At 40.9% G+C, this 18327-nt stretch overlaps 1 protein-coding gene across 2 annotated transcripts in view; it reads right to left on the reverse strand.

Annotated features, from left to right (window-relative positions):
- LOC106567691 (uncharacterized) overlaps positions 1-11330 on the reverse strand; it is a 76216-nt gene extending 64886 nt beyond the window's left edge. Inside the window, exons 1-2 of one of the 2 annotated variants that reach the window (XM_014137279.2) lie at positions 11225-11330; positions 8549-8639 (exon numbers count right to left, since the gene is read on the reverse strand). In XM_014137279.2, the coding sequence (XP_013992754.2) occupies positions 8549-8639; positions 11225-11280 (147 nt within the window). In that variant the 5' untranslated portion in view covers positions 11281-11330. Of the gene's footprint in view, positions 1-8548; positions 8640-9776; positions 10435-11224 lie in introns of those variants that run through there. The other variant, XM_045693528.1, reaches the window with a different exon arrangement.
- Between the last annotated feature and the right edge of the window lie 6997 nt (positions 11331-18327).

Genomic DNA, 18327 nt, shown 5'->3' on the forward strand with positions numbered 1-18327 from the left:
TCTGTTTATTATCTTTCCTGATTGCCTGGTTACTTTTACCCTTACCTACATGTACATATTACCTCAGTTACCTCATACCCCTGCAGATTGACTCGGTACCGGTACTCTTTGTATATAGTTTTGGTATTGTTATTTTTAGGACATTTTTCTTACTTTTTAACTCTACATTGTTGGGAAAGGGCTCGTAAGTAAGCTATTCACAGTAAAGTCTACACACTGTTGTATTCGGCGCATGTGACAAATACAATTTGATATGTCTAAACTCCAATGTACTGATAAAGGAACAACAAATTTTCTTTAAAAAACTTTTACAAGGAAGGTATCATGTTTATGAATGACACTGTAAATAAGGATGGAAAAATTATGTCACACTAGCAATTAAAGGCCTATGGAGATGCGTTCGGAAAGTATTCAGACCCCTTCCCTTTTTCCACATTGCTTCATTACAGCCTTATTCTAAAATGGATTAAATACATGTTTTTCCACGTCAATCTACACACAATACCCCATAATGACAAAGTAAAAACGGGTTTTAATAAATGTTTGAAAATGTATTAAAAATAAAAAACAAATATACATTATTTACATAAGTATTCAGACCCTTTGCTATGAGACTTGAAATCTGTCCATATAAGGTCCCACAGTTGACAGTGCATGTCAGAGCAAAAACAAAGCCATGAGGTCGAAGGAATTGTCTGTAGAGCTCCGGGACAGGATTGTGCTGAGGCACAGAACTGGGGAAGGGCACCAAAACATTTCTGCAGCATTGAAGGTCCCCAAGAACACAGTGGCCTCAATCATTCTCAAATGGAAGAAGTTTGGAACCACCAAGACTCTTCCTAGAGCTGGTCGACCGGCCAAACTGAGCAATGGGGGAGAAGTGCCTTGGTCAGGGAGGTGACCAAGACCTGACGGTCACCTGACAGAGTTCCAGAGTTCCTCTGTGGAGATGGGAGAACCTTCCAGAAGGACAACCATCTCTGCAGCCCTCCACCAATCAAGCCTTTATGGTAGAGTGGCCAGACGGAAGTCACTCCTCAGTAAAAGGCAAATGACAGCCTGCTTGGAGTTTGCCAAAAGGTGCCTAAAGGACTCTCAGACCATGAGAAACAAGGTCTGATGAACCAAAAATTTAACTCTTTGGCCTCAATGCCAAGCGTCACTTTTGGAGGAAACCTGGCACCATCCCTACGGTGAAGCATGGTGGTGGCAGCATCATGCTGTGGGGATGTTTTTCAGCGGCAGGGACTGGAAGACTAGTTAAGATCGAGGAAAAGATTAACGGAAAAAAGTACAGAGAGATCCTTGATGAAAATCTGCTGCAGAGCGCTCAGGACCTCAGACTGGGGGCGAAGGTTCACCTTCCAACAGAACGACCCTAAATGTGATATTTCCGTTGTTTTTATTTTTATATACATTTCTAAAAACCTGTTTTTGCTTTTGTCATTATGGAGTATTGTGTGTAGATTGATGAGGGGTAAAAAATAATTTAATCACTGTATAAAACGCTATGGACTCACCAGCTACACTTTCTCCCGTTGTGCTCTTTACATGAACACGTGACTGGATCAACTGACCTAGGGAACTACGGTAATTTTCATAATGTAAAATAATGTGACAGGTGAAATGAAGAACGCAATCTGCTTTATCACCTAATGTAGTACACAAGTTGTCTGCAGAAATTAACTGAAAAAGTAGCTACAAATATTCGAGTCTATTGAAAAACTTAAAAGAAACAGTTTTGCCAGTATTAATGGCATTGAAAAACCATACAATTGCTTTTTCAAATACACCGGTATACGGTATACCACTCAAGCAAACCCTGCATAGAATGTACGAATCAAGGCAATCTCATTGAACCATTCCCAGCGGGCAAAACTGGTGGAAATTATGTCATCTTGTTTTGAACCCCCCCTTCACCCATCTACACACAATACCCCATAACGACAAAGTGAAAACATGTTTTTTTACAGATGTTTGAAAGTGTATTAAAAATTAAAGACAGAAATATCTAATTTACATACGTTTTCACACCCCTGAGTAAATACTTTGTAGAAGCACCTTTGGCAGTGATTACAGCTGTGAGTCTTTCTGGGTAAGTCTCTAAGAGCTTTCCACACCTGGATTGTGCAACATTTGCCCAATATTCTTTTCAAATGTCTTCAAGCTCTGTCAAATTAGTTGATGATCATTGCTAGACAACCATTTTCAGGTATTTCCATAGATTTTCAAGTAGATATAAATCAAAACTATAACTTGGCCACTCAGGAACATTCACTGTTTTCTTGGTAAGCATCTCGTGTAGATTTGGCAGTGTGTTTTAGGTTATTGTCCTGCTGAAAGGTGAATTCATCTCCCAGTGTCTGGTGGAAAGCAGACTGAACCAGGTATTCCTTTAGGATTTTGCATGTACTTTGCTACATTTCGTTTCTTTTTCATCATGAAAAACTCCCCAGTCCTTAACGATTACAACAAGCATACCTATAACATGATACAGCCACCATTATGCTTGAAAATATGGTACTCAGTAATGTGTTGTATTGGATTTGCCCCAAACATAACACTTTGTATTCAGGACAAAGTGTTAATTGCTTTGTCACATCTTTTGCAGTTTTACTTTAGTGCCTTGTTGCAAACAGGATGCGTGTTTTGGAATATTTTGATTCTGTACAGGCTTTCTTCTTTTCACTCTGTCAATTAGGTTAGTATTGTTGAGTAACTACAATGTTGTTAATCCATCTTCATCTCCTATCACAGCCATTAAACTCTGTAACTGTTTTAATGTCACAATTGGCCTCATGGTGAAATCCCTGTTTCCTTCCTCTCCAGCAACTGAGAGGAAGCACTCCTGTATCTTTGTGGTGACTGAGTGTATTTGATACACCATCCAACGTGTAATTAATGACTTCACCAAGCAATATTCAATTTCTACTTCTTTTTTTTTAACCTATCTACCAATAGGTGCCCTTCTTTGTGAGGCATTGGAAAACCTCCCTGGTCTTGGTTGAATCACCAGGGCCAAGCTTCCTGCCATCCAGAACCTCTATACCAGGCGGTGTCAGAGGAAGGCCCTAAAAATTGTCAAAGACTCTAGCCACTCTAGTCATAGACTGTTCTCTTAGCTACTGCATGGCAAGCGGTATCGGAGCGCCAAGTCTAGGTCCAAGAGGCTTCTAAACAGCTTCTACCATTCTTGCCATAAGACTCCTGAACAGCTAATCAAATGGCTACCCAGACTATTTGCATTGCCCCCCTTCTCTGTTATTATCTATGCATAGTCACTTTAATAACTCTACCTAGATGTACATATTACCTCAATTATCTCGACAGCCTTGCTGCTCTTTAATTATTTGTTATTCTTATCGCTTCCTTTTTTTTTTGTATTTTCTTAAAACTGCATTGTTGGTTAAGAGCTTGTAAGTAAACATTTCAGTGTAAGGTTTGATTTGATAAATTTGATTTGATGTGTGTGATGAGAGAGTCATGAAAACATAATGTTAAAACACTATTGGGCCAGTAACCAAAAGGTTGCTGGATCTAATCCCCGAGCTGACAAGGTAAATATCTGTCATTCTGCCCCGTGCAAGGCAGTTGACCCTCTGTTCCCCAGGAAGACGTGGATGTTGATTAAGGCAGCCCCCCACACCTCTCTGATTCAGAGGGGTTGGGTTAAATGCGGAAAACACATTTCAGTTGAATGCATTCAGTTGTACAACTGACTAGGTACCCCCCTTTCCCTTTATTGCACACAGTGTAACGCCCTGATCTGTTTCACCTGTTCCTGTGATTGTCTCCAACCCCTCCAGGTGTCGCTTATTTTCCCCAGTGTATTTATCCCTGTGTTTCCTGTCTCTCTGTGCCAGTTCGTCTTGTATGTTAGTCAAGTCAACCAGCGTGTACTTTCTTTTGCTATTCTCTTTTTGATACTCTTCCCAGTTTTGACCCCTGCCTGACTACTTTCCCGCCTGCCTGATCATCCTGCCTGCCCTTTGGTACCTTTTGGACTCTGAACTGGTTTTGACCCTTTTGCCTGTCTACGACCATTCATTTGCCTTACCCTACTGGATTAATAAATATTGTAAGACTCCAACCATCTGCCTCCTGTGTCTGCATCTGGGTCTCGCCTTGTCTCATGAAACAGAGTGAGTCCATGCAACTTAATATGTGACTTGTTAAGCAAATTCTTACTCCTGAACTTATTTAGGCTTGCCATAACAAAGGGGTTGAATCTTATTGACTTAAGAAATTTCAGCTTTTTTTTTATTAATTTGTAAATAAAAAATTAAAAAAAACATGATTCCACTTTGACATACCTGCCTGTGTGTAGGCCAGTGACAAAGAATCTCAATTACATGCATTTTAAATTCAGGCTGTAACACAACAAAATGAAGAAAAATACAAGTGGTGTGAATACTTTCTGAAGGCACTGTGTATGGACATCCTGCACTCCTTGTCCATTAGCAATCAGCAACCAGAGCATTCTCTTACGTTGTGGTTTCTCTTACTTCCTCAGCTACTCCCTTCCTGCCTTGAGATGACAATATCCACAAGAAGACAAAGTAATGTGCTACCAGACTAGATTTTAACATGACAAATCTTAAGAAGTGGGGGCTGGGGGGGGGTAAGGGGGCAGAATTAGGGTCACCAAATCAATCAGACAGCTGCTGTCAAGGTCCAGACACAATAGATTACGGAGTGGTCGGAGGCTGTATCTGAAGACAGGGGGCTGTATCACAATACTCCTCAACAGCATGCTCCTCTCTTCATTTGCTTTTCCTTCAAGAACACTAGTAGGATAAGGATTGGATATGTTTTCACCATCTAGTTCTCTGAGAACATTATGAAAGAAGATCATTTAAATCTATTTATATCATTTAAATATTTTTATATTAAATATAATATTTGAATTATTAGAACATAAAGCCCATGATCCTTTAGCACAATGCCTCTCCTGGAACAGCTTCAACCAGTAAACGAGCTCTGGTATCACTGTGTTTGCCTCACCCTTCACAGGGAGGCCTCAACTGAACCCCTCCTCATTAAATGATCCTCCAGCTCATCACAAAGGATGAGCACAGACAGACAGGCAGGCAGGCAGGCAGGCAGGCAGGCAGGCAGGCAGGCAGGCAGGCAGGCAGGCAGGCAGGCAGACAGACAGAGAATGTCTCTCTCTCACTTGGTTGGGATAGGATTAAGCACTGCACCATGACTCACAAACTTACATCAAATGAATATTAAATGGTTATCCGGCGCATAACGTATATTTTTTATACTCCCAAAAAGTATTCTTAAAATAGGCTTTGACCATGACCTGGCCTTCTCGAAGTCAAAAACATTGCCAGCCATGCTCACTTTATAGAAATAAAACTTATTTAATAAGTAATCAGGGGTCCAAATTATTGACAACCCTAAAGATTCTTATGAATAAAATGGTCTAAAGGTAAGTATTTGGTCCCATATTCCTATCATGCAATGACAAGCTTGTGACTCTAGACACTTGTTGGATGCATTTGCAGTTAGTTTTGGTTGTGTTCAAAGATCATACCCCCAAGACATGCTAACCTCTCACCATTACCAATAACAGGGGATGTTATTATATCTGGGGGTGTGATCTTTGACCCTCTAACTTTCTCACTCATTCTTCACAATTCATCCAGGATTATCTGTAACCATAGTTGCATTCACATGAATGTAGAAGTGTTTAGAAACATATTCTACTCTTACTTACAGTAAAAGTGACTCCAAAACTACACAATACATTATTTACCATTCATTTCTATTGGGCACAACATAATCTGAAACCAAACCAGAACGGACTGCAAATGCATCCAATAAGTTTGTAGAGTCATTACATGATAGGAATATGGAACCAAATACTACACTTTTGACTACTTCATTTATAAGAATCTTCAGGGGTGTCAATCATTTTGACCCATACATTTGTAAAAATAAATTATTACTAGTTAAACAAAATCTCTTCTGTGAGCAATTGTAATAAAATAATATCATTTCCTATTTATTTTTAGTATACAATATAGCACATTTCTTGAATTATTTATTTTATAGTCATTATTGCTCATCTTTATCAAGGGTGTCAATAACTTCGGACCTTAATGTATATCCTGCACCCAGACATCACACTCAGACAGATACCTGCCTCCCTCCCTTCCTCTCTACCTCTGTTTCTGTGGCGAGACGCTCCGCAGGAGGGCCGGGAGGGTGGCCGGCCGCGAGGTGGGGGAACGTGTTTTGATGAGCCCATTCTTTGCTTGTTTGGCCCGCCAACAAAGCCAAGAAACTGACAGAGAAAAGCAGCTTCCTATTTTCTATTGCTGCCGTTGACCTACTTAATGTTTCCAACAACAGCCTTTACACAGGAAGAGGGTGACAAGCCAAGGAAAACTCAGCATGCTATAGCTAAGATCTAACACAGAGGAAATAGAAAATAAGGAAAGATGCCAATGTTGCTTTTCTGTTTGAGAGAGGGGTATGTAACACTTTATTTCAAGGGTACCTACATAATGATGTCATGACACCTTCATAACCCATACATAACACATTCACAAGAAAAACGTAGGCATTTCATAAAAGTCAGCCACCCAACGCTGGTCATTGCAGTATACCTACTATAGGTGACATAACGGAAATGTCAACTCGCGAGTGTAGACATGAGTGTAAACATTTGTAAAATACTTATGCACCGCTTATGAATGTGTATGAATATGTTATGATGTCCTTACAGTAAGTACCCTTCATAGAAGCGTCTGCTAAATGACTCAAATGTAAAATGTAAATAGAGAGGTGTTTATTATTGGTTAGGTTCTAGTCACAATGCTGCTGGTTCTCAGTCTTTACAGCAATTGTTAGCATTTTTCACCCTCTGTAGGCTAAGCATGTGTGAGACACACAATATGTTTGACTGCCAGGGATAGATACTTTACTTAACACAACATCAACAACAGAGTTCTAAGCAAAGCCAATAAGCACATGACTAAAGGGGTATTTTCAGTCCAGACAGAGAGGCTAGCAGCTAATGCGGAACCATGTGAGGGAGGAGGACGGCTTGAAGGGAGGAAAAAGGGGAACAAGAGGAGGAGGAGATGAAGAGGTAAAGAGAATACTCAAGGCTATGAATGCAATTTGGTTGTTCATATTTTGACATTTTAACATTTTGACCTTCCACTGCGGATGAGGGATTGTATTGCTCGACAAGCCACGGTAGCAAGACTTCTCAGCATTCCCAAACTCTGGAGTCTTTATAGAGTGCTCCTAATATAGCTCCTCCTGACCATGAGTCATGCGAGTGCACACACACACATCCTTCTACTTAATATACTGTTTACTCATACATGAGCAACCCCCCCCCCCACACACACACACACACTTTCATAGGCACATCGACAGAGAGCTTCGGCACATGTAGGCACGTGCAAACATAGTCACATGACATTGTTGATGTAAGCTGAGGTCAGGGCAGGTGGAGTCACTTGCACAAAGACACTTATTTCAGGTAATGATAAACTCACCAATTCACTCAAAATGTCTGTTTAGCAAGACCAACCCAAGTCAATACTATTAACAGTAGAGAGAGAGAGCAAGGGAGAGAGATTCAGCAGAAGAAATATGAGCTCCTTCCCTCTCTCAACTGGGCAGCACATACTGTATAGCCTGACATAATTCTCCATTTGATTGATGGCCTAACGAGCCCAGTAGACTGTGTATTTATTTTCCAAGAAACTTGTAAGCAAGTATTTGTAGGCTGGAGGATGTCTGGAGAACGGTGGCTACAGAAATGGTATTCAATTCAGACCTACTATAAAGGGGACCACTTGAGTCAGGGGCAAATCCTGTTGTTAAGCTGGCTTTAAAAGCTATGCTAGAACTATTTCTGCTTACGTGCAAATAATATACTGCTATGGTCAGCATTATAGTTTGCCAGGAGTAGGCTATGGAAAATGTAAGCCCACAGCCCTGACTGCAAAACCAAACCGCTCTGGTTGATGGTTAGATCCCTTACTGTCCTTAACGCTACTGTACTAAACAAATGCGTGTGTGCATGCACCACACACACACACACAAGCAGCCTGCGGGCAAGAGCTTCAAGACAGCCCTTGGGCCGCTTCTTCTTGTTTCCCTGCAATCATCCTCATACAACTTTCAGCATATGCCACGTTTTCAACTGTTCTACTCAGCATTCGACAGCAGCTCTGTTAGTGTTACAGGTTCTCTCTGTGCAAGTCTTGTTTACTTGTACACCGTTATGGGTGTAACCGGTGTGAAATGGCTAGCTAGTTAGCGATGCACGCTAGTAGCGTTTGAATCGGTGACTTCACTCGCTCTGAAACCTTGAAGTATTTGTTTCCCTTGCTCTGCAAGGGCTGCGATTTTTGTTGAGCGATAGGTACCGATGCTTCGTGGGTGACTGTTGTCGATGTGCGCAGAGGGTCCCTGGTCGAGCCCAGGATGGGGAAAGGAGAGGGACTGAAGCAATACTGCTACATGGGCACAAGGTATGAATTGACCAGTCAGCTCTGCTTAACCTCCATACCTTGGACAGCTCCAGGTCTTCTTGGTGGAGAGATGGTTCACCTTCATTGGTCTCACTGCTGAGGCTGCTGCTGACTGAATTCTCCTGGCCACTGGTGATGGGAGAAAAAAAATAGGTCAGAAGAATAAACCAGAGGTGCACATTAGTTTTATACTGCAGAAGACCTGTTGGATTTTTGGTTCTCTCCCACACTGAATTTTTTTTTAACCTTAATTTAACTAGGCAAATCAGTTAAGAACAAATTATTATTTTCAATGAAGGACTAGGAACAGTGGGTTAACTGCCTTGTTCAGGGGCAGAACGACTGATTTTTACCTTGTCAGTTCGGGGATTCGCTCTTGCAACCTTTCGGTTATTGGCCCAACGCTCTAACCATTAGGCAACATGCCGCTTAATTGATATTACTAAACACTGAATGAAAAGGCAAGGATGAAAAGTGGTGTACATTGCAGCATTGTAAACTGACCACGTTAACTACAATTCCGATGCTGAAAAGTCAATAATAACCGCTTGCAAAACGGGTTTCAGAACACATGGCCCTTATCTTTCATATCAGCTAGAAATAATCTTTCAAATAAAACATATGCAATTACTGTATCTGATTTGCACAGATCCATAAGCTGTGTGCCTCCAGTTGACTTTCCTCCCCAGTTACGTTTTCACACAGGTGTTCAGAGCATGCTAGATAGCTAATCGCACAGGTGGTCACCTCTGTCTTCTTAGTCTTAAACAAGCGCTGTAACATGGCCGTGGGAACACCAACCCAATAAAGGTGTGTAGAATGTAACCTTAAATTGTTCTTATTTTCATAGCTGATGTGAAATATACGTTTCTTATGTTTCCAAAACCATACATCTAGCGATGAGTGTCAACGTTTAGAGCAAGCTTCGGGCCTCTTAACAAAAATCCCTCGGGAAGATACCTCCATCAATAGGCGCTAAAGATAGTTAGAGTCTATGAATGGGCTATGTAGTTAATAGATATATAAAACAGCGAAGTAGATAGCCTACATAGAAACAGAATGATAATGTTAGATTTCGAGAGAAGTTACAATGTAGATGGAAAATGTAACAGATTGCGACCACTGTCTGTCGTTCGGGCAAAAACTCTCGTCCTCGTGCCTCACATCATATTCAAGCACGGTTTTGTTGCCAAAACTAGAAGCTGGAAAGCCACTACAATAAAGTAGGATTGTTATTTGTTACAATGTTAACTTTGTGGTTCAAACCTGATGTTGCTTTCCTCTGTTTTCTCAGGTTCTTGAGATCTAGTTCTTTGAAATAGTCTGGAAAAGTTTCGGGCGATATCCTCCTGCCATGAACTTTGTCTTTTCATGTTTGACATAACAGTTCTGAAACAGTCACATCTGGACAAGGAGTTGAATAGCTCGAGTCCCTGAAGTGACCCACGATATTATTTTTGGAAAACTACAGTTTCGTACATTCTTTCATGTCTCGACTCATTATGGACGTAATGTGCTCTACTCCAGTCCAACCCCTACAACGCTGTAGCAATAGGAAATGGAGGAGGAGCTATTTGGCATATTCAAATGATATGTCATACAGTAGAAGTATGGTAGCGTGGGCATGCTTGCTTGCCCCAGTATCTGTGCGGTATGCCGCGTTCATATACTAGTCGGAACTAGGAAACTGACATTTCCGACTTTCTTTTTCATTCAAACGTGGCACGCTTGTAACTACAACCAGGTTCAAGTCAGAAATGTTTGAGATTCCAAGTTCCGACTAGCAGTTGAACAAGGCATTAACGATGTCGACGATGAGTAAGTATAACGCGCCTCCTCTACTGTCGTGTTCAAAACAACTGAGAATTGGAAACTCGGAAATCTCCGAGTTCAGGAAGTTCAAGACAACTGGGAACTCAGGAAGAAAACAAGCTCTGACTAGGAAAACTAATGGTCATCCAACTCGGAACTCCAAGTCGGAAACTCTAGCATCTTTAGAGCTCTGACTTTCCGACCTGAAGATCACTGAAGTCATTATAGCCTATGACCTCGTTTTTTTCTGAGTTTTCATGGTGCTTTCAAGACAAATGGGAACTCAGAAAAGAACGAGGTCAAATCATGACGTCGGTAATCTTCAGATTGGAGCTCTAGAAAGATGCCAGAGTTTCCGACTCGGAATTCCAAGTTGGATGATCGTTGAAAAATATTTTTCCCAGTCTGAGCTTGTTTTTTTCCGAGTTCTCTGTTGTCTTGAACGCACTGAAGTCGGAAATTTCCGAGTTCTCAGTTGTTTTGAACGGTGCACCAGTTGTATTGAAAGCGCCATAACGCCCAGGAAGCTCCAATTCAAACGTCCATTCAACAGGGAAAGGGCTTTAAGGACAGACCTGATACCCAACCCGATAACAAACACATTAGCTCAGGGTTAATGGTTTGGTAAAGGTAAGATTCACTTTTAGGTTTTGGCAATTCAGGTTACGCGGCAGCTGTGTCCTTATATGCTAGTCTCTCCCATTAAAGGAGGCAGGTAGCCTAGTGGTTAGAGCGTTGGGCCAATAACCGAAAGGTTGGTGAATCGAATCCCCGAGCTGACAAGGTAAACATCTGTCGTTCTGCTCCTAAACAAGGCAGTTAACCCAATGTTCCTAGACTGTCATTGTAAATAATAATTTGTTTTTAACTGACTTGCCTAGTTAAATAAAAAAATTCGTTACATGGTCAATCTGTTGCCGTGCAGTGATGCGGCCTCTGCAGAAATCAATGCATTCATACTTCTTGCGCTTCGCGGTGCTGCGCAGAGCTGTTGTCAAGGAAGTGAGTTTGTGTTTATACAGGATCTCCTGCCCCACCTACGATCAACCAATCATGTCATTACGGAGCTATACGGAACCCTCCGCATTGTTACAACATTTGGGAGTCGGACCGCGATGCAGTTGGAGCTCAATTTGGCCTCTGCATACTTCTGGAGTCTGCGATTGCGTCACACCCGTCATACGGAGCCTCTGACCACATTTTCAGACAAAGCATACATTGTTTGTATGGACGTCAATGAGAGTGTGTCGAATTTAGTTAACAAAAAATGTAATGGCTTATTTGCTAGTGTGGCTTATTTGATCGAATATAAGTGTCGTAATGCTTAAGCTGTTACGAGTGTACTGATATAAGTAGGACACGTGACATCCCTGCAACTTTGAGAAAAAACATCTTATATTGGAATTGTGCCTGGTCTTCACACTCGTATCTGCCCTCTCATTGGCTAGAATGGTCCCACCTGATATTGCCTCCTCCCGACTGCCTTCCAATTTTGAAGACATTTCTTTTCATTGTTTGAGCAGCATCTTGAGTATCTGATCAATATAATTGATCATCTGTGGCACTATGTACTTCCAAAATAGTATCTAAATAAAAATGTACAAGCAACTGATAAAATGCCTCTTTGCACCTCCAATGTATTGAGCTTTTGTAGACTTCCGACCTGTGCAATGAGTTATTGATTGTTTGGAGGTGCCGATTAGGCATTTATTCGCTTGCTTGTACATTTTTATTAAATCCTATTTTGGAAGTACACACCGTCTGTAAAATTTAGTAAATTAAGATAGTCGCTCAGCAAAACTCCATGTTTTGGTGAATAACAAACATATTTTTACATTATAACGCTTGCAGAGCTGTAATGGAAGTTTGAATAAGAGCTTCCTGGGTGTTAGAGAGGAGACACGTAATACTCATCGTCGACATGTCTATCGCACAGATACTGGGGCAGGACAGGCTATGCCCCATTTGAGTATTACATACATATGTCAATATTCCCAACATACTCCCAGACAATCCTCTAGTGATTATTAGTGACTGACTAGGCCTACATGTGGTTATAGGCACAAAACGTGGCGATGCCTTCAAATTATTTAGGCAACGCCATGCACATTTATGTAAAGAAAATCCAAACAGTCCCTTTACAAGTCAGAATGTTGAATAAACTTAATTTGAACTTGCTCTGCCGATTGTCTGTTGTGTTGGTTCTTCAGTTGGTCAACATTTTAGACCAAATATCCACAGGAAAGTGTTATTAATCAACTTTAAAATGCGGATCTATGTGTGACAATAAAGATTTGTTTGCTTGGGACCAAAGGCACGTGCACAAGACTGAAGTACGGTACATGCAGGCAATGTCTGCATGTAACCGAAGTCTGCAGGTGTTTACATCCCACTGGGGACAGACATCAATTCAACGTCTATTACACATTGGTTCAACGTCATTTCATTGAAATGATGTGGAAACAACATTGATTCAACCATTGTGTGCCCAGTGGGATGATTTTGCGCATGTGCCAGGTGATATAAATTTCAATGGCAGTACCGGTGCTCTAAACAGTTGGGTAAATAATACTTTCCTGTGGATATTTTGTCTAAAATTTCAAGTAGCTGAAAGACCTACCACACAAACAAGTTCAAATGTCATTTTATTAAACTTTCTGGCTTGCATGGAAAACTTCTTGGCCTTTCTCTGCATTTTGTTTGTGTTAAAACTGACATATTTAGCATGCAAACTTTTGTTCCCTTCTTTGTATAATTCTTTTGATTTTATATTTTTATATACACTACTGGTCAAATGTTTTAGAACACCTACTCATTCCAGGGTTTTTCTTTTAAAAAAAAACTATTTTCTATATTGTAGAGTAATAGTGAAGAAATCATAACTATGAAATAACAAATATGGAATCATGTAGTAACCAAAAAAGTGTTAAACAATCAAAATATATTTTATATTTGAGATTCTTCAAATAGCCACCCTTTGCCTTGATGACAGCTTTGCACACTCTTGGCATTCTCTCAACCAGCTTCATGAGGTAGTCACCTGGAATGCATTTCAATTAACAGGTGTGCCTTCCTAAAAGTTAATTTGTGGAATTTCCATTTTCCATTATTATCTCAAGAACAGCTCAAATAAGCAAAGAGAAATGACAGTCCATCATTAATTTAAGACATGAACGTCAGTCAATCCAGAAAATTTCAAGAACTTTGAAAGTTTCTTCAAGTGCAGTCGCAAAAACCATCAAGCACTATGATGAAACTAGCTCTCATGAGGACCACCACAGGAATGGAAGACCCAGAGTTACCTCTGCTGCAGAGGATACGTTCATTAGAGTTACCATCCTCAGAAATTGCAGCCCAAATAAATGCTTCACAGAGTTCAAGTAACAGACACATCTCAACATCAACTGTTCAGAGGAGACTGCGTGAACCAGGCCTTCATGGTCGAATTGCTGCAAAGAAACCACTTCTAAATGACACCAATAAGAAGAAGAGACTTGCTTGGGCCAAGAAACACGAGCAATGGATATTAGACTGGTGGAAATTTGTCCTTTGCTCCTGAGTCCAAATTGGAGGTTTTTGGTTCCAACCTCTGTGTATTTGTGAGACGCGTTGTGGGTGAACGGATGATCTCCGCATGTGTATTTCCCACCGTAAAGCATGGAGGAGGCGGTGTTATGGTATGGGGGTGCTTAGCTGGTGACACTGTCTGTGATTTATTTAGAATTCAAGGCACACTTAACCAGCATGGCTACCACAGCACTCTGCAGTGATACGCCATTCCAACTGGTTTGCGCTTAGTGGGACTATCATTTGTTTTTCAACAGGACAATGACCCAACACACCTCCAGGCGGTGTAAGGGCTATTTTACCAAGAAGGAGAGTGATGGAGTGCTACATCAGGTGACCTGGCCTCCACAATCCCCCAACCTCAACCAAATTGAGATGGTTTGGGATGAGTCAGACCAAAAGAGTGAAGGAAAAGCAGCCAATAAGTGCTCAGCATACGTGGGAACCCCTTCAAGACTGTTGGAAAAGCATTCCAGGTGAAGCTGGTTGAGAGAATGGCTGTTTTAAGAATCTCAAATATAAAATGTATTTTGATTTGTTTAACACTTTTTTGGTTTCTACGTGATTCCATATGTGTTATTTCATAGTTTTGATGTCTTCATTAATATTCTACAATGTAAATAAAAGTCCTTGAATGAGTAGGTGTTTTAAAACTTATTTTTTTACTTATTTATATTACCCCCTTTATCGGCCCAATTTCGATCTTGTCTCCATGCTGCAACTCCCCAACTGGCTCGGGAGGAAAAGGTCGAGTCATGCATCCCCCGAAACATGACCCGCCAAACCACGCTTCTTAACACCCACCTGCTTAACCCGCCGCACCAATGTGTCGGAACACCGTTCACCTGACAACCGTGGTCAGCATGCAGGCGCCCGGCCCACCACAAGGAGTCACTAGAGGGCGATGAGCCAAGTAAAGCCCCCCGGCCAAACGCTCCCCTAACCCATACAACGCTCGGCCAATTGTGCGCCCCCCTATGGGACTCCCAATCACGGACAGTTGTGATACAGCCAAGGATCAAATCAGGGTCTGTAGTGACGCCTCTAGCACTGAGATGCAGTGCCTAGACCTCTGCGCCACTCTGGAGCCCGTGTATATTTATTTTTGTCACAAATATATTACCTGAACTGCTTAGGCTGGACAACCCTGGAATCTCGCTGGAGCTGACCCTGGACCAAGGTACATTTGCTATTTTGGGACACATGCATACAACAAGGCCTACTAATGTATTGAATATAGGATACCCTCTAGAATATATTTCTATCAAGCCAAGTATTTTTCATAACAGGTAGCGTTATGTAGTTTACGATGGTTCAATCAGTAAGGCTGGTCTGAATGGCTAGCTCGCTTTATGCTAATACAGTAAGCATAATATAATTAACATAGTGTCCTATTCTACAGGCATAGTGGGAATGTATATATTAGTGATTACAAAAGTTATCATAATCATCATTGCGTAATGTTTTTCCTCTTTTCTATTAGCAACGCGTGGAATGTCATTCACCTATTTACCTTATAGCCTATCAGCACGGCACAATAATGCATATTCCTCACGCTTGCTGTTTAACCTATGGGCACACTCTTGCAGTTATCTCCTTCCCCTCTTTCAACCAATGGGCATAAGTCTTGGGATGCATTTATATGTTACCCATGATCTCTTACTTGCTGTGTTACGGAAAAAGGTACCGACAACCCTCAACCTCCCCACTGGCTAAGGTCCGCCATTGGAATTCCTTTCTCTCAGCATGGGGTTTCTATGCCAGCTGTCCCATATATGGCTGGCTACCTGCCATCAAAGCATCTGGCCTTGAGGATCATCCCTCAGAGATGTGGCCATTCCCCAAACTATACTGAATAAAAATATATACGCAAATGAAACAATTTCAACTATTTTACTGAGTTAGAGTTCATATCAGGAAATCAGACAATTTAAATTAATTAATTAGGCCCTAATCTATGGATTTCACATAACTGGGCAGTGGTGCACCAATGGGTAGGCATGGGAGGGCATAGGCCCACCCACTGGGGAGCCAGTCCCAGCCAATCAGAATGAGTTTTCCCCCTCAAAAGGGCTTTATTAGAGACAGAAATACCCCTCAGTTTCATCGGCTGTCCGGGTGGCTGGTCTCAGACGATCCCACAAGTGAAGAAGCCGGATGTGGAGGTCCTGGGCTAGCGTGGTTACACGTGGTCTGTGGTTGTGAGTTGTGGTTGTTGGACGTACTGCCAAATTCTCTAAAACGACGTTGGAGGTGGCTTATGGTAGGAAAATTAACATTCAATTCTCTGGCAACAGCTCTGGTGGACATTCCTGAAGTCAACATGCCAGTTGCACGCTCCCTCGAAACTTGAGACATCTATGGCATTGTGTTGTGTGACAAAACTGCACATTTTGGAGTGGCCTTTTATTGTCCCCAGCGAAGGTGCACATGTGTAATGATCATGCTGTTGAATCCCGAAAGCCTGGAAGGGATGAGAGAGCTAAACCTATGGGTTCGTAGCCTCAACCCCTCGGCACACACACACACACTTACACACGCCAACTGATTAATGGACTGCTGAATGTATAGTGTTTTCTTTTGCTTTTTTTGCTCTTTTCCATATTATGTCTATCTCAGATAAGCTACCCAGGAAAGGGCTGAAAATAGCCCATATTAATATATGTGGCCTTAGAAATAATGTTAATGAAATCAATAACTTGCTAACATCAAATAATATTATAATATTAGCCATTTCTGAGACTCACTTATTTCATTATTTTGATGATACAGGAGTAGCAATACAAGGATATAACATCTATAGAAGAGACAGGAATGCTTATGAGGGAGGTGTTGCTGTATGTATTCAGAGCCATATACTTGTAATGCTTAGAGAAGATCTTATGTCCAGTGTTATTGAAGTGTTGTGGTTGGCGGTTCACTTGGCACATCTAAAGCCTTTTTTTATTTTGGGGTGTTACTATAGGCAACCAAGTTTAACAGTCAGTATCTAAATAATATGTGTGAAATACGTTATAGTGTATGTGATGTAAACAGAGAGGTCTAATTTATTGGGGACCTGAATATTGACTGGTTTTCATCAAGCTGTCCACTCAAGAGGAAGCTTCTCACTGTAACCAGTGCCTGTAACCTGGTTCAGGTTATTAATTAACCTACCAGGATGTTTACAATTTGTAAGTCGCTCTGGATAAGAGCGTCTGCTAAATGACTTAAATGTAAATGTACAAACACTACAGGAACAAGATCATCCACATGTATTGATCACATTTTTACTAATGCTGTAGAACTTTGTTCTAAAGCTGTATCTGTACCCATTGGATGCAGTGATCACAATATAGTGGCTATATCCAGGAAAGCCAAAGTTCCTAAAGCTGGGCCTAAAATAGTGTATAAGATATCATACAAAAGATTTTGCTGTGACTCTTATGTGGATGATGTTAAAAATATTTGTTGGTCTGATTAATGAGGAGCATCCAGATGCTGCACTTGATGAATTTATGAAATTGCTTCTTTCAATTATTGATAAACATTCACCTGTTAAGAAACTGACTATTAGAACTGTTAAGGCTCCATATATTGATGAGGAATTGAAAACTGTATGGTTGAAGGAGAAGGGGCAAAATAGTGGCTAATAAGTCTGGCTGCACATCTGACTGGCTGATTTACTGCAAATTGATAAATGATGTGACTAAACTCAACAAAAATAAGAATAAACTAGTATGAAGACAAGATCAATGATATAAAGAATGATGGGGAAAAAACGTTGTACTACTTTAAATGAAATTATGGGCAGAAAGACAAATTAAACTCCATCTTTCATAATAATTCATCACAAAACCATTTGATATTGCCAATTATATTAATGACTACTTCATTGGCAAAGTGAGCAGCAAATGCCAGCAACAAACAGTGAGCCATAGTACTCATGCATAAAAAAACTAATAATGAAAGAAAAGCATTGCAAGTTTCAATTTTCTAAAGTTAGTGTGGGAGAGGTGGAAAAATGTATTGTTATCGATCAATAATGACAAACCTCCTGGCATTGACAACTTAGATGGAAAGCTAGTGTGGATGGTAGCTGACTATAGCCACTCCTATGTGTCATATCTTTAATCTGAGCCTAGAGGAAGGTCATTGTCCTGAGGCCTGGAGGGAAGCCAAAGTCATTCTGCTACCCAAGAGTGGTAAAGCAGCCTTTACTGGTTCTAACAGCAGACCTATCAGCAAGCTGTTGGAAAAAATAGTGTTTGACCAAATACAATGCTATTTTTCTGTAAACAAATTAATAACAGACTTTCAGCATGCTTATAGGGAAGGGCACTCAACATCTACTGCACTGACACAAATGTTTGATGATTGGTTGAAAGAAATTGTTAAAAAGAAGATTGAGAGATTTTTTATTTTTAAAATTTTTATTTCACCTTTATTTAACCAGGTA

This window comes from Salmo salar, chromosome ssa13 (assembly GCF_905237065.1).
Source record: "Salmo salar chromosome ssa13, Ssal_v3.1, whole genome shotgun sequence".
Classification (NCBI taxonomy): domain Eukaryota; kingdom Metazoa; phylum Chordata; class Actinopteri; order Salmoniformes; family Salmonidae; genus Salmo; species Salmo salar.